At 51.9% G+C, this 15,296-nt stretch overlaps 2 protein-coding genes across 8 annotated transcripts in view; one reads left to right on the forward strand and one right to left on the reverse strand.

The window, feature by feature from the left end:
• Positions 1-1,694: 1,694 nt before the first annotated feature.
• NUDT22 (nudix hydrolase 22) lies at positions 1,695-5,306 on the reverse strand. Of its 3 annotated transcripts, none has more exons than XM_075939087.2 (6): positions 5,086-5,306; positions 3,557-4,068; positions 3,218-3,325; positions 3,044-3,141; positions 2,250-2,343; positions 1,695-2,003 (listed from the first exon to the last, which is right to left on the reverse strand). In XM_075939087.2, the coding sequence occupies exons 2-6, from the start codon at positions 4,022-4,024 to the stop codon at positions 1,899-1,901; spliced, it is 873 nt and encodes a 290-aa protein (XP_075795202.2). In that variant the 5' UTR covers positions 4,025-4,068; positions 5,086-5,306; the 3' UTR covers positions 1,695-1,898. The 3 variants fall into 3 exon arrangements, with proteins under 3 accessions (XP_075795202.2, XP_075795203.2, XP_075795201.2); XM_075939088.2 differs by lacking the exon at positions 5,086-5,306 and adding an exon at positions 4,742-5,079; XM_075939086.2 differs by lacking the exon at positions 5,086-5,306 and adding an exon at positions 4,584-4,700.
• Positions 5,307-6,566: 1,260 nt separating this feature from the next.
• DNAJC4 (DnaJ heat shock protein family (Hsp40) member C4) overlaps positions 6,567-15,296 on the forward strand; it is a 97,679-nt gene continuing 88,949 nt past the window's right edge. For 2 of the 5 annotated variants that reach the window (XM_075939058.2, XM_075939059.2), the window contains exon 1: positions 12,909-13,050. The gene's annotated coding sequence lies outside the window, so the exon portion shown is untranslated. Of the gene's footprint in view, positions 6,676-7,045; positions 7,096-12,458; positions 12,589-12,908; positions 13,051-15,296 lie in introns of those variants that run through there. The other 3 variants (XM_089781169.1, XM_089781170.1, XM_089781168.1) reach the window with 3 other exon arrangements.

The raw sequence follows: 15,296 nt of genomic DNA on the forward strand, positions 1-15,296 counted from the left end.
TGTCATGAGGGTTAACCAGGAAATAATGGGATTAAATTAAGAACAGGTAAACTGAGACTATGGGGGAGGCACCCAGACTGTGCAATTCACTCCCTGACCCAGAGGCTGGGAATCACTCCGGATTCCTGGGTTTTATCCTCAGCTCTGGGCAGGTAATGGAGTCTAAGGGTTAAAGCGTGGGGAGAGGCAGCCTGGCCAACAGGAAGTGACTCATTGAGTCAGGCTGGCTTGTGGCAGCACTTCCTGTCAGCTCAGGGCTTGTGCTCCTGGAGTCACCTTTCACCTTGCTGCAGAGAGCCCTTTCCCCAGCACCACCCAGTGATAAGGATGGCAGGGAAGTGGGGGAAGCCCTGACTCAAGCACACTTGGCCGAGTTCATTCCACCAGCCAAGGCAGCTGTGAAGAACATTATGATAATAAGTTTAATATTAATGACTCAAGATCATCTCATCTGATGAAGTGGGTTTTACCCATGACAGCTCATGATACTATATATATACACATCAGTCACTAAGGTGCCACAGGACTACCCATTTTTAAAGTTTAATATTAGTTCTTTGGGGGGGGGAAGCCTAGTGCTTACAGCAGCAGGACTGGGTGTGAGTTCTAAGTCTGATTATCACCTTGATGTGTGACATCAGGCTTGGGGCATGGAAAATTTCCTGAGAGAAGGCAGATGGTGTAGGAGGCAAAGGATCTGTGCATTTCCCCCCCACAGGGGGGACCCTAGGCTGGGATGGTGTGAGAGAAGGCCACATCTCAAGGCTTTAGCCGCTTCCCCCACTCAGCTCTGATTATCCAGCTTATTGGCAGCTTGAACACAATTAACAAGCCAGGATTCCAGACCCCACCATCAAACTAGTCTTTCACCCCTCCTTGAGCCGATTAGGGGCTGAACTGCCCTCGGGGCTGGCCGAGACCAGGATTAATATCTGCAGGGGCCCAACATCCCAGGATGCCTATGGCTGACACCTTTAGCCTGAATAGGGCATCTATAGATGTGCAGGACCATCTCCATTCACAGCCCAGCTCTGACTGGGGAAAGAGCCTGTCTAGATCTAACCACTAGACCCCACTCCCCTCCAAGCCCAGGACTGAATCTGAGAGGTGTGTGTGACCTAGTGGTTAGAGACAGAGGTTAGAAGTCAGGACTCCTGGTTTCTCTCCCTGGTTCTAGGAGGCAAGATGGGGCAGAGGCCTTTGTATTATCACCATGAGCAACTAGTGCTGTATCCAGCTCTGGGGCAGGAAGCAGCTGGGATTGCCAACACATGATGAGACTGGACAATGCAGGCCAGAGAGCTTGGGGAATTCAGTGTCTCCCATTCCCCTTAGCATGGGGATGGTTCCCCAGTCCCTCCAAAGTACCATGGGTGCACCATCCCTGCTCTTAGGCATAGGGAGTCCCCCTAGCGCTCATGTAGCCTTTGAGGAAGGGGCTAAAGTAGAAAAAGGCCACATGTCCTTTCTCCAGCCAGCACCGCGGAGAAAGGAAAGGTGCCAGATCCCACTCTGCCCTCCCATGAGCCAGCCAGTCCTCCTCCCCGCAAAAACACTTCAGCTCTGGTAGCAGCTGGCTGAGATCATCCAGATAGGAAGGTATGGAGAGCTGCTGCTGCCTCATTCCACATTGGGACAGCCCAGTGCATTTTGGAAAATAGGATCATGCCAGTGGCTTAGCACCTGCTGCTGTGTCAGAGAATAAAGTTCTTTATTGGCAGATGGGTTCTTAACAGCAAAGGCTAAAAAAAACCACAATTGGGCCCTGCCCCTGGAGAGGAGAGTCTGGTCCTGCAGTAATCCCCCTCCTTTTGGCTCCACAACATAGGGCTAGCATGTGCAGGGTCTGTTGATGCCCCATTTGGTATATGATGGCCTCAGAGTCAGTCCCCTTCCTGTCACTGCCCCCCACCCTGCATCAGCATGTAGAGTCTGACAGCTCCTTTGGCAGATGGACAAAGCTCCCTCCACATCTCTCCGGTCTGCTCCAGAGTCAGGACATCCTGCAGGAGAAGCACAGGGACATCACGGGCTCAGTGCCAGGGACAGAGGAGGCAGGGTGCCTGCTGTCTCCTCCCAGAACTCATGTGTGATCCTTACTGACCACAGGAACTGGGATAGCAGGGACTCCCCCACAACGCCTGGGTTCAATTCCCAGGCCTAGAAGGGGAGTGAGATCCCCATGGACTGGAGCATAAGGACTCCTTCTGGGTTCTATTCCCGTCTGCTAGGCTGTGCCCTCCTCTTACCTCTCTCTTGACGAAGATGATGCCAGTGGATTCTTGTGCTTCAGGCCCCCCGATCTCATATCTCTGCTTCACCTGCTCCGAAGTCAGGCTGCATCTGGGACATGGGGCAGCTCCATTAGCATAACAGAGGCAAATCAGGTTGGAGACCCAATGGCAGTTACCCCCATTTATTTTCTATCCCTGTGGGCAGCAAAATGGAAGTCTGGCCTTGTGGTAACAGCACAGGACTGGGACTCAGGACACCTGGGCTCTATTTCTAGCTCTGCCACTGATTCTGTGTGATGTGAACAAGTCACATCCCAGCTATGTGCCTCCATTTCCCCATCTATAAAAGGGGGTTAACAATCCTTCTTTTGTCTAGTTAGGCTACGAGATCCTCAGGGCAGGGACTATGTCTCGCTGTGTCTGTGCAGCGCCTGGCATGTCGGGGGCCCCATATCCCAGTCAGGAGCTGTCCAATACCTGACCCATTGTGAGATTGGGGTCTCACAAAGGGACAGGTAAGATTGGTGTCTTACCAATCTTGGCACAGTGCTACTACATCTATTTTGGCTGGGGAGGGCTCTAGGACATGGGGGGAAGTTGCACCTAATTGCTGATAGGACAGATCCAATCACCAATTTCAGGGTTCTTTTAACTGCTGCAACTTCTAGATCCAAATAACTAGGACACGGGTTTAAGCCGCAGTTGTGCCTGAGCCAGATCCACCAAACTGGACCTCTGCCTCCTGAGCTGTCCTGGACCCCAGGCATAGCCCCTCTGGGCCTCCCTGTGCATTGAATCAATCCTATTACCTGACATAAAACTCAGCGCTGGCCCGACCGGCACTGGTCTGGTTGCGAGCGATGCCCAACAGCACTGGCTGGCTTAGGGTGGGCAATGGAAGATTGACCTGTGGAGCAGGGTACAGGTTAGTGAGGGGCAGCAGAACACAGACACACCACCAGCCAATGCACCATAGCTCTCACCTCATCTCGGATCTCCCTCAGAATAGAGGAGAAGATCTCCTTAACAACCAGCGGTCTGGGCAGATCTTCCAAACGGATGGATTCTTCTGGGATATCCCCCATCACAGCCTGCAGTAGAGGAAGACACTCCATGTCAGCAAATGCAGCCACCTCTGGGGTGGAACACAGCAAGGGAGTAAGATGGCAGGGAAAACACTCCTGTGCTTACAGGGAGTCCAGGGGATGTGCAATGGGGGCAGGAGGTGGGAAGGTTTCCCATTGTGGAGGGGACTGGCTGGCTCAGATGATGAGAATGGGATCCGGGGCCTTTCCATTCTAGGGGTGCTGGATGGAACCTACCTGTGGCTCAGGATGCCCACCGGGTATATCTATGAGGCCAGGTGCTTCGCCCACCTTCAGGCTGCGCCGCAGGAAGACGAAGCAGTCATCAGAGGTATGCACCATGGCACCCACACCCAGTGGCTCTGCCAGGTAGGCCTGGCTGTCCCCAAAGTCCTGCCATCCCTGCTGCTGGAGATGCCTGGCTATGCCAGCTCGGTTGGTGCCCAGGAAATCCTTGTAACAAGTGAGGCCCAGACGAAAGGTCAGGGAGTCCCCTTCCAACTGGGCTGAGTGCAACCGGAATTTGGAGCCATTGAAAAGCCAGGGGTTGTGGTGGCACCGGGCCTCCCAGACTGCATCAATCCAGGTCTGGGTCCCAGGCAGTTGGCGTCGGTCGTAGGCTGGGGAGAGCTCTGCCTGCACATCTGTCTCAACCAGGCCCTTGGGAGACGGGCACTGCAGCATGATGGAGATTTCAGGGTCCATGTTGCTTCCCTGCTCTCCCTCTACCCAACACAGACTCAGGGCATCTGGGAGGGAAGAAAAGATAGGGATCACTCAGCTTCTATGTCAGGCTACCACCCTTCCTCCCCCCACACTACAGAGAGCTGCCCTCCCCTCCCCACACTGCGTTGGGGAGCTGACTCCACAGGCACCATGCACCCTTCCCTAACTACCCTAAAGAGTTGCTCCTATGCAACGACACCCCCCCCCCCCATTACTTCAGAGAGCTGATCCCCTGGGCACCACATGCCCCTGATTGCCCCATGGACACTGTACCTCCCCACATTGCTCTCCATGCCCCCTTACTACTTTGGAGATCCAGACCCATGGGTGGCAGCCCCCCGCCATTGCCAGAGAACTGGCCCCAGAGCACTGAGCTTCCCCGACTCTCCCAAAGATCTGTCTCCCACTGTCCCAGAGAGGCAATCCCATGCTGCTCCCCTACCCCCAAGAGCTAGCCAAATAGGCCCCATATGCCATCCCCACTGCACACCTCCCACTGAGAACCCCCTTTCCCCAAGGACTCCTGCACCAAGGCCACCTGGTGCATGGAGGAGCTGGAGGGCTTCACCCATTTCCTAGGACAGCACTGCAGATTCATGCCATCTCCTCCCTGACAAAGGAAGGGGCCCTTGGGAGTGGTAGAATCACTAGGGACCAGACTCCAAAAATGCCAGTTAAAACTCCAGACACACACACAGCTCTGGGGCTGTACTGAGGAGAGCAGGGACGTGAGGGTGGGGCTGGGAGCCAGGACAGCCGGGTTCTCTCCCCGGCTCTAGGAGGAGAGTAGGGTCTAGCGGCTAGAGCTGTGGGGCAGGGCGCCATGGACCCCCGTCTCCATTCTCGCAGCTGCCCATAAACCGGACGCCCCTCAGCCGCCGTCTCTCCAGAGGGCAAGGCTGCTGACAGCTGCTCCCAGCCCTGCAGGGCAGCCTCCCCCGGCACCATTCATCCGCGGCACAGTCCGAGTCCGGCCCCTCCCCGGCGCCCCCGAGCGATCCAACCCGCAGCCCCGCGCCGGGCTGAGCGCCGGACTCTACCTCCAGCTCCGTGTCGGCCGAGCCCCAGCTTCCCGGAAGTCAGCTGCTGCCTCCGGCCGTGCTGATTGGCTCAGGGTGGCTCTAGCTCCTTGCCTGCTGTGCCTCCCGATGGCTCCGGTAGCCGCCTGTGGGGGCCTGGGCCTAGCTCCTGACCCGCTACCGCCCCATGGCTCCAGTGCCTGACGGGGTGGCTCTAGGACCCTGCCGCCCCATGCTCTGGTATCCATTTCGGTGGCTCTAGTTCTATACAAGCTATACTGTCCCTTGGCCCTAGCTCCCTGCTCGTTGTGCCCCCAACGGCTTCAGCACTCAGCTGGGTGTCCCTAGCTTCCTGGTGGAGATGCCACCCATTGGCTCAAGCTGCAGGTGGGTGGATCGAGCTCCCAAGCCGTTCTGCCACACTCTGCCTCATCTGGCTGCGAGCTGGCTCAAGTTCCCAGACAGCTCTTCCTACACCACCTTATAAGATGCATTTCAGTCACCGGGGGGTTCCAATAGACAGCAGCGGACAGCAGCAACATGGGCATAGAGCCAAAATATACATATGGCGCACTCACCCTGCGGGTAGGGTTGTACCCAGCCCCTGGCAAAAATCAGAGCCACCAGAGCTTGTCCTAGGTGTTTGGCAATGCTTGTCAGGCCAATGGAGCACGGCTGATGGGAATGAACCATGGAAGGGGAGTGCATACTAAGGGTTAGAACAGGGGAGCTGAGAGTCAAGCACCTAGGCTACATCTACACTAGCGCGTTCTCATGCAAAAACTCTTCCAGAAGAGAGCGTCTATACTGGCACGTGCGTTTGCCCAAGAGCATACAGTGCCAGTGTAGATGCTCTCTTGCACAAGAAAGCTCCGATGGCCATTTTAACCATAGGGCTTTCTTGCGCAAGAAATTCATGTTGCCTGTCTACACTGGCCTCTTCTGGAAGAGCTCTTGCACAAGAGGGCTTATTCCTGAGCAGGAGCGTCAGAGTTCTTGTGCAAGAAGCCCTGATTTTATACATTAGAACATCAATTTACTTGCACAAGAACAGACGGCCAGTGTAGACAGGCAGAAAGTTTTTGTGCAAGATCACGCCAATGTAGACATAGCCCTAGATTCTATCCTGAGCTCTGGGAAAGGAGGTGGGGGAGTTAGGACTTGCCAAACCCCTCCAGCTCTACTCTGCTCATTAGCAGCTTCCTCTGTCCCCCAGCCCCAGCCAAGGCGCCTAGTCTGAGTTTCCCACTGTGATTAATGCTAATTAGTACCAATTACAAATCAGATTAGACACAGCTTCTCTGGGGCAAATCTCTAATGAATGGAGCCATTGCAAACTTTGGGAGGAGACCTTGCATGCGCACATGCATACTCCCTTCTCCAACAGCTGGCAAGAGAACCCGGGAGTTCTGTTTCCCATGGCAAGAGAACCCAGGCATTCTATTTCCCAGCCTTCCTTCTCTAACCACTAAACCCCACTCCCCTCCAAGAGCTGGGGATAGAACCCAGGAGTCCTGACTGCTCAGCTCCTGGGAGAGAAAAGTACCTATTGAGCAGCAGTGGAATGGTGGAAGCCAGGGTTCCTAGGCTGTATCCAAGACTGTGATCCAAGTGAGCTAGAGTGGGGGGATGGGAATCAGGACCACTGGATTTTATCCCCACTCTGAAAGGAGAGTGGGGTCTAGTGGTTGGAAGGGGCCTTTTGAGTCATCCTGCATTCTGGGCATATTTCTGACACATCCTAGTTGCTGTGCAACCATAGCAAGGGCTGTGAAACCTTGCCCCAAATGTTCATCCTGGGGTGGGTAAGATGGGGAAGTGGGAAATCTGTCCCATCTGAGTCCATCATCTTATTCTCTCAACTTCCCCCCATGCCTATTTTGGTGGGGGGAGGGCACATAACCATCTGGCCTAAATCCCCCTGCCCTCTTCCCTGTACACACCTGGACTGTTGGGTTCTAATCCTGGCTTTCTCCTCCAGGGCTTACTCTCCCTCTAAGCTTGTGTGCATTCGCAGGGGGATGGACCATGGTGAGTACCTCAAAACTCCCAAATGGCAAGAAACCCCAGCTCTCTCCTTCCCTGCATATGTTAACCTTCCTGTCACATTGTGGGGACCCAGCTCTCCCAGTCACCCCCATTTGTGTGGCATAGCTGTGCCACTCCCCTGGCAACGGGGCTCCCACAGCGTCACTTCTGCTTGCCAGTCCTGACTAGGTTCATTGTTGGGGAGCCCCTGGCCAGGGAACACGGGGGGCATTGTCCCCCAGGATAGGATGAGGTCATCACAGCCATGCTAACAAAAGAGGGATTGTTGCCAGTGATCTTTTGCCCCCCCTCCCCCATCCTGGTCTCATTCCCACAACATCATTGAAGCTGATACAGAGCCCCAGATCTGCTTAGTACTGCCTCCCCCTTTAGATCCCTGTGCTGGCTTTGAGCTGCTTTGCCTGGGCATTTTGCCTCATGTCAGCCACTGAATGGGTGGGCATGGCAGGTTCCTTGGAAACCCAGAGCAAGCACTTCACATCCATTAAATTAGTAACCTACATGGTGACTTCAAATGCAAAGGAGAGGAAAGATAGCAGTGTGCATTGGATACAGGTATTTGGGCTTAATGTACATCTCTGCCACAAACTGCCTGTGTGATCCCAGAGGAATCATTTTGGTCAAGAGCTACAAAAAGACTCAGGTGTCTAAGAGTGCGTCTACACAGCAGGGCTTAACTCGAAATAAGCTATGCAAATTGAGCTACGTCAATAGCTTATTTCGAAATTGGGAGTGTCTACACAGCACTTATTTTGAGCTAGAGCACTCTTCCTCCGATTTCCCTTACTCCTCGTACAATGAGGATTACAAGAGTCCGAGTAAGAAGCTCTTCAGCTTGACAGTATTTTGACATTATTTGCCTGCTATGTAGACACGGACTAAGTTATTTCTAAATAAGACTCATTATTTTGAAATAATGTTGCTGTGTAGACTAACCTAACTGTCGATGCCTAAGTTCAACATTTAAGTGCCACTGACATTTCCAAACCCCACACTGAGCTGCCAGCTAACCCCATAGACAACCACTGAGTCTTTAAGTCACCCTGCAGCTACTGAGCTGCTCAGCACTCTCGTTCATTCCTAAACTGCAGTGGGATGCTCAAACTTTACTAGCCATTCCTTGAGCAGGGTCTCATCCAGCAGGCATGCTCAGAACACACCTGTCAGGCAGTGTATGTAAAATAGCCAGTAGCTCAATGGTCCATGCGCTCACCTGAGGTTGGGACACTCAGGTTCAGCTCAGTCTCCCACAACCTATCAGATGACTTTAGCCACTGGACAACAGGTAGGCTTGGGAGGACTAGATTTTGATCAGTAAATAGTGTTAGATGTCAATTTCACCCACAAAGTGATGCAATATTTCTGTTGATAATGACTGCAATGTATAGCCCAGCAACATGAGAGACATGCTGCTGGAGTACTTAGCGGAGCTTGATTTAACAATATTTACTTGGTATATTTGGATATGTGATGTTGATAATTTGTGTTTTAATGGTTATAAAGCTTTCACTTTTTGAATCACAACATCTACTGACATGAAATAATTATTGTCTAAAACCCCCAGGCTATGTCTACACTGCCCCCTCTTGCGCAAAAAATATGCAAATGAGGCAAAGTGTGGAATATTGCTGTGCCTCATTTGCATAATTAATTAGGCTCCGTTTTTGCACAAGAGGCTTTTGCACAAAAAACCCCTCTTGTGCAAGAGGCGTTCTTCTTTTTTTCATGAAGAATGGCTCTTGCACAAGAGGGGGCTCTTGCACAAAAACGGAGCCTCATTAATTATGCCAATAAGGCACAGCGATATTCCATGCTTCGTCTTATTTGTGTATTTTTTTGCGCAAGAAGGGGCAGTGTAGACAGCCCCATTGTCTGATCTCCACCCATTATTTCCTGCAACTGTGAACTGATTTTTTAAAAGGTTACAAATAAACATGGATATTATCTGCTGCCATCCCAGGAGTTAGGTAGTAGATATTAGAAGATGTAGTATATATGTACATGCTCTAGCTCTAGGATACTCTCAGATGGGTCTCGCTCCAACATTCTCTTTGGTTGAAGCTGTTTCACTTTGAATATAATTAAAAATGTTTGGCGTAAGGATCCGAACCTGCCTCATCCCAGGGGAATGCCCTAACTACTGGGGCTATTCGGTCTGATGGCTTTCCTGTAATTTATATAAGAAAGGAATATCCTATCTTATGCATCTGGATCCAGGAGAGGATTCATGGCTAAGAATTCCAAGCTGAGTAGAGACACAGCTCCATGGGAAATAGGTGCCTTAGTATCTTTTTGAATTTGGTCCCTAAACTCCCCCCTTGCTTGTAGATTTCAGTCCTGGCTAACTGAGGTGGGTCCCTGCTCATCTTGCTGGCTTCTGAGAATTCCTGTCCTTGGTGCTTAACTCTCCCCATACAGAGAGTTGGGACTCCAGCATGGGAGTCAAGATATCCAACTCAAGGGTCAGGATGCCACTAGGCAGCGGAGCACCTAGGAGTTAGTCATTGCAACACACAGCATAGCTATGCATATGTCCCTTTTTGGGTCTAGCCCTTCAGTCCCCCTCTGCTTCCATTTTCCCATCTGGAAAGGGATGATAATCCCTCCTTTGAGCTACATAGACTGCAAACTCTGAGGCAAGAACAGATTCTCACTGTGTGTCTGTGCAGTACCTGGCAAAATCAGGCACTAATCCTAGCCTGGATCCATGCAGGGCCTAATCTTGGTCAGGTTCTGTGCAGCAACCACCACAACAGGGGCCTTATCTCCATCAGGGTCTGTGCAGTGAACATAAGGCCCTAGCCTCTAACTCAGGAGTATGCTATCATTTTTGATGGGAGGCCACTCCAAGATTTTAAGTGGTCAGGGGCCGCACTTTTCTATGGAAGGGGTGATTGGGCTGGGGGTGGGGACAGTACATGAAGTCTCCTCTCTTCTTCCCCACTAGGGGTATGCAGCACCTAGAGGAAGCTGCCAGCCATTTGAGCAGCCTTGGGGTCTCAGCAGGGTGGGCTGCAGGCTGAATCAAAAGGCTCGGCGGGCTGCATCTGGCCTATGGGCCATTTCTTGCCCACCCCTGCTCTAGCTGTTACTAACAAGGGATGTTAAAAATTTTAAAAATTATTAACTGTGTAACCAATATAATTTCTATCAGTTACGTGATTAACCGTGGGTGTTCCATGGTGCGAGGGTTCCTGGCCTTGTGAGGCTGCTGCTGTTCCTAACAGCCCTGTGAAGAGTATAACCGGTGCCAGTAACTGAAAAGTGGCAGCTTATCAGTTACCCAGTTACACTCTTACATCCCTACTACTAACACGGTAACAAAAATGTTTAGTTTTAAATTGAAGCCAAGAATTTCAAAGAGTAAAGGAACATTTGCAGGGCTCATCACAACCTCCAGAGTTAGGTGAGACAATTCCCTGCCATCAAAGGGGCTCAGCATGCAGAGCCATTTGGTTTCTCCTCTTCTTTGCTGGCAGCACCCAACAGTTTAGTTTCCTGAGGACTCTTCTGCTTTGGTCTAACTCCGTGGTCCCCAACATGGTGCCCGCGGGCACCATGGCGCCCGTGGGGGCATTTGTCTGCGCCCGCCAAGTGCTCAGGGCTGGCCTGGCCCCGGGCACGTGGCGCATGCGCGGTGCCGGAGCCGGCCCCGGGCGCGTGGCGCACGGTGAGCGCCGGCCCCGGGGGTGCCGCGGATTGACCCCCGCGGCGCATAGGGGAGGGGGGGAGAGCGCGCCAGTGCCGGCCTCAGGTGTGCGGCGCTTGGGAGAGCGCCAGCGCCGGCCCCGGGCGCGCGGCACTTGGGGAAGAGGCGGGGGGGAGCGCCAGCACCGGCCCCGGGAATGCGGCTATGGGGGGGGCCCCGCCCCCCGGGCCCCGGCGGGCGGACGGCCACGCCCCCTGGCGCCCGGCAACCCCAAATAGTTGGGGACCACTGGTCTAACTAAAGTCATTGGGCTCCGTATAGGGTTAAGAGAGCAAAACTGGGTGGCCTGTGCGGTACAGGAGGACTGATGGTGTCTTCAGTCCTTAAAACTCTATGAAACAATAGGAGGCTCTATCCCAACCACAGGCATATGTCACTGCCCAAAACAAGGTGCATGTGGGCAGAGGTGCTTGAGAGGCATTATTTTAGCAGAGGTGAGCATGAGAGAGAGAAGCCTAGAAAGATCAGAAACAGAGGGTCTCAGTCTGGAAAAGGAGAGAGAAAAGCTACGGGGAGTGAGTTTTTTTGGGAGTACTAGCAGACAGAGGCTTGGAACTGAGAGCAAATAGTCTCCAGTTTGATGTCTCCTGTGTTCAGGGAAGCAGGACTTTGTATAATCTTTGGCTGTGTCTACACTGGCATGAATTTCCAGAAATGCTTAAAACAGAATAGTTTTCGTTATAAGTATTTCTGGAAAAAGAGCGTCTACATTGGCAGGCTGCTTTTCCGGAAAAGCCCTTTTTCCGGAAAAGCGTCTGTGGCCAATGTAAACGTGCTTTTCTGGAAAAGAGCCCCGATCGTCATTTTCACGATCGGGGCTTTTTTCTGGAAAAGACTACTGGGCTGTCTACACTGGCCCTTTTCCGGAACAGTGTTCCGGAATAAGGACTTATGCCCAAGCGGGAGCAGCGTAGCTTTTCTGGAATAGCGGCTGATTTTGTACAGTAGAGCGTTGTTGCTTTTCTGGAAATTCAAGGGCCAGTGTAGACACAGCCTGTGTGAACAAATGGGACTGCACCAAAAGTATCTGACTTTACTATCAATTTCTCCTCCAAACTAGAGATGGTCAAATAATGTTTCAGTTTGCTGAACATTTTGAAAAATTGAAAAAAGCTAGGGCTGACAAACTGAACTTTTTAAAAATTTGTCAGTGAATCAAAAAGTTCAAAAAAATTCCTGTTTCTGATCAAACTATTTAGTTTCAAAACTTTTTTTGTGTTATCTACATTTTGTTAAAATAAAATCAAAGTACATTTTGAAAGGGCAAGTCATTTTGAATGGGAAAAAATGAAATCTTTCCAAAATTATGAAATATTTTGGATTTGTTAAAAAACAAGCAACAGGGCACAAATTCACATTTTTTTGGTCAACTCAAATCTGCATTTTTTTGGTCCAACATTTGGAGAAATGTTGCTCAGCCTCAATCCTAACTGACATTGCCCTGAACTTTAGCTAACTGTGGGGGTCATAAGGGAGTAATGCACTGCCCTCTACACATAGAACTAGGCGTCAGAATTCCCTGGCATCTGCACGCTGCTATTTCTAGCTGGTGCACTGTCACTGAGGCCAGGGCAGCCCAAGGGAACGAAGAGGTGCTCAGCTGCCCAGAGCGCGCGAATAGTAGGAGGGAGCAGCCATGCAAGAAGGGGGCCTGGTGGGAGAACAGAGGCTGATCTAACAGCTGTTGTCATTCGTGTTCCGCGCCGGGGTTCCTAAATGGAGGTGGAAGTGGTGGCAGCAGTGGAGAGCACTGGAGGCTTCAGCAGGTCTGGGGATCGCGGGAACCATGTGCTAGCGCAGGCGGAGAGTTGGCATCTGTGGTCCCCGGCCGCCCATATCCGGACCAGAAGAGCCTCAGGACGCTCCCGCCGCCTTGCAATGGGCAAGTCGGCGGTGAATGATGGACAGACCCCAGTGTCCGAGCTCCCAACCCCCTCCCCGCCCTAGCCCTGCTGCAGAGCCCCCCGCCCAGCTGGGACAGATCCCAGGCGCCCTGGCCCCCAGCGCCCTGCCGGAGCGGGGTCAGACGCTGGCCCCGCGCCCGTCCCTATTTCGTGCCAGCTGCTGGGGGCCGCTCCCGACCTCTCCGCCTCCCCTCCTCGGGCGCCCTGTAGCCGTGGCGGGGGCGGGGCCCGACCGTCGCCCCGCCTCCTGTTCCCCAGCGGGCGGGGCTAAGCGGCTGAGCTGCTGCAGGAGGAGGCCGGAAAATGGCGGCCGGGGTCCAGAGTGTGAGTTTCTATGGCAACCGCCCTCTCCCTCCCCTGGACGGCCCTGCCCCGACCCACCCCTCCAGAGCGCTCCTGACTCCCCCGCTCGCTGCTGCCTTCGCCCCTGTTTTATCCCTTGTCGCCTCCACTGTTGCTCCCCGCAGCGTGTGACCCCCACGCTAATGCCCCTCCCTCCGTGGGAACTCCCCCCCATAACCGCACCCTCCCCCCTCGGCACACTGCCGTATGGCACCGGCAACCCCTCCCTTCCCCCTGCACCCGTCCCAGCCTCTGCCCGCCCCCTACTGCATCATCCCACCCCCAGAGGCAGAGCCCCCTCCCTGGCGGCGGGAGGCCCTTCCCGGCTGGCTGGCTGGAGCCGGCCTGTGTGGGCCGAGGAGTTGGCTTCCACACTGATTTATCCCCCTGTTCCCAGTGAAACCTTTAATGGAAAAGGCCCTTTCAACTGTGGGGCCCAGCTGCACACATCTGAGGGGCTGGGTTTGGGCCTTAATCAGCACCCAGAAGTCCAGGGGAGCTATGGGTGCTCAGCATGTCTGGGCATCTCCAGCCGCCTTTGAGAGCTGCTCTTTAAATCCCTCCTGACCTCTTATTATTATGTATCACACCAGTGCCTAGAGGCCCCAATATTGGGAGCTTCACAGAGATCAGGGACTTGATTGTATGAAGTACTGTGTAGACCTGACTGAGATGAGCCCCCTTTGTGCCAGGTGCTGCACAGCATAGTCCCTGGCCAAGAGCCAGGCCTCCCATGGTACCAAGTGTTACATAGGGGAATACAGCCCTTGCCTCCAAGTGCTTTTACAGTCTAAATAGCAAAGATCATCCCTAGTTTTATAGACAAGGAAACTAAGGCCCAGAGAGAGTGAATTGCTTGCCTACACAGAGGCTGTGTCTAGACTGGCCAGTTTTTCCGGAAAATCAGCTGCTTTTCTGGAAAAACTTGCCAGCTGTCTACACTGGCCGCTTGAATTTCTGCAAAAGCACTGACTTCCTACTGTAAGAAATCAGTGCTTCTTGCAGAAATACTATTCTGCTCTCGTTCAGGCAAAAGTCCCTTTTGCGCAAAGCTTTTGCGCAAAAGGGCCAGTGTAGACAGCTCAGATTTGTTTTCTGCAAAAAAGCCCTGATCGCGAAAATGGCGATCGGGGCTTTTTTGTGGAAAAGCGTGTCTAGATTGTCATGGACGCTTTTTCGCAAAAAGTGCTTTTGCAGAAAAGTGTCCGTGCCAATCTAGACGCTTTGTTCCGAAAATGCTTTTAACGCAAAACTTTTCCGTTAAAAGCATTTCTGGAAAATCATGCCAATCTAGACTTAGAGAGTCCAATGGCAGAGCCAGGAACTTCCTGGCTTACAGGCCAGTGATTCAACCTTAGGTGACAGGGGGCAAATCACTTCCCTGTTCTGTGTTGTGGTTTCCCTGTTTGTGAAAAGGGGATAGTGATGCTGACCTCCTTTGTAAAGTGCTTTGAGATCTACTGTTGAAATGTGCTAGATAAGCCCAAAGTAGTATTATTTAACTACAGTACCATCCTGTGTTTTAAATGATTAAAATCTTTTCTTTAATAGTATTCCATCTTCTAAATTATTTGTATGGTGATCTGAATTAGAATCAGAGCTGTGTGAACAGCATTCTTTGTTCATACAAGTGGAAGGCTGATCAGTTGTGTGTGTGGATATTTTTCAAAGAATCTATTTCTAGTTGATTGTGTTGTGGGATTTTAATGTCTCAAAGACATTTCTTACTGGGTTTTGTAAAACTTTAGAAAATTATATAACACTCTGAATTTAGGCCTTAAACTAAGAGAACATTAAGCTAAATTCTTAGGCTTGCAACTGTGTTTGTTATTGGGTCAAATTAAAAGCTTTGGTTATGATGCTTGCAAAGAAGGGTTCTTTGCTGATCAGGGGAGTGGTGAGCCTATTTAATAAGAGGAGATTGAAAAAGCTGGCCAGATGAAGGCTGAGAGGGAATCTGGGTTGCTCTCTATAAATACTTCCCTGCCGGAGGGGATCCCAGAGAGGGATAAGAGTTAAAGGATAATGTTGGCACAAGAACAAACAAGGATAACCTGTCTCAAGGTATGTCTAGACTGCAGAGTTTTTCTGGGATACCAGAGATAGCTTGGAAAAACTCTGCTGCGTCCAAGGACTGTGTCTGCTCTTCCGAAATTTTTTTTGGAAGAGCAGAAATGTTTTTTCAGCATCCCTGTAAGCCTCGTTTTACGAGGAAGAAAGGATGCTCT

Source organism: Pelodiscus sinensis, chromosome 11, assembly GCF_052426305.1.
Source record: "Pelodiscus sinensis isolate ZL-2025 chromosome 11, ASM5242630v1, whole genome shotgun sequence".
Classification (NCBI taxonomy): Eukaryota; Metazoa; Chordata; order Testudines; family Trionychidae; genus Pelodiscus; species Pelodiscus sinensis.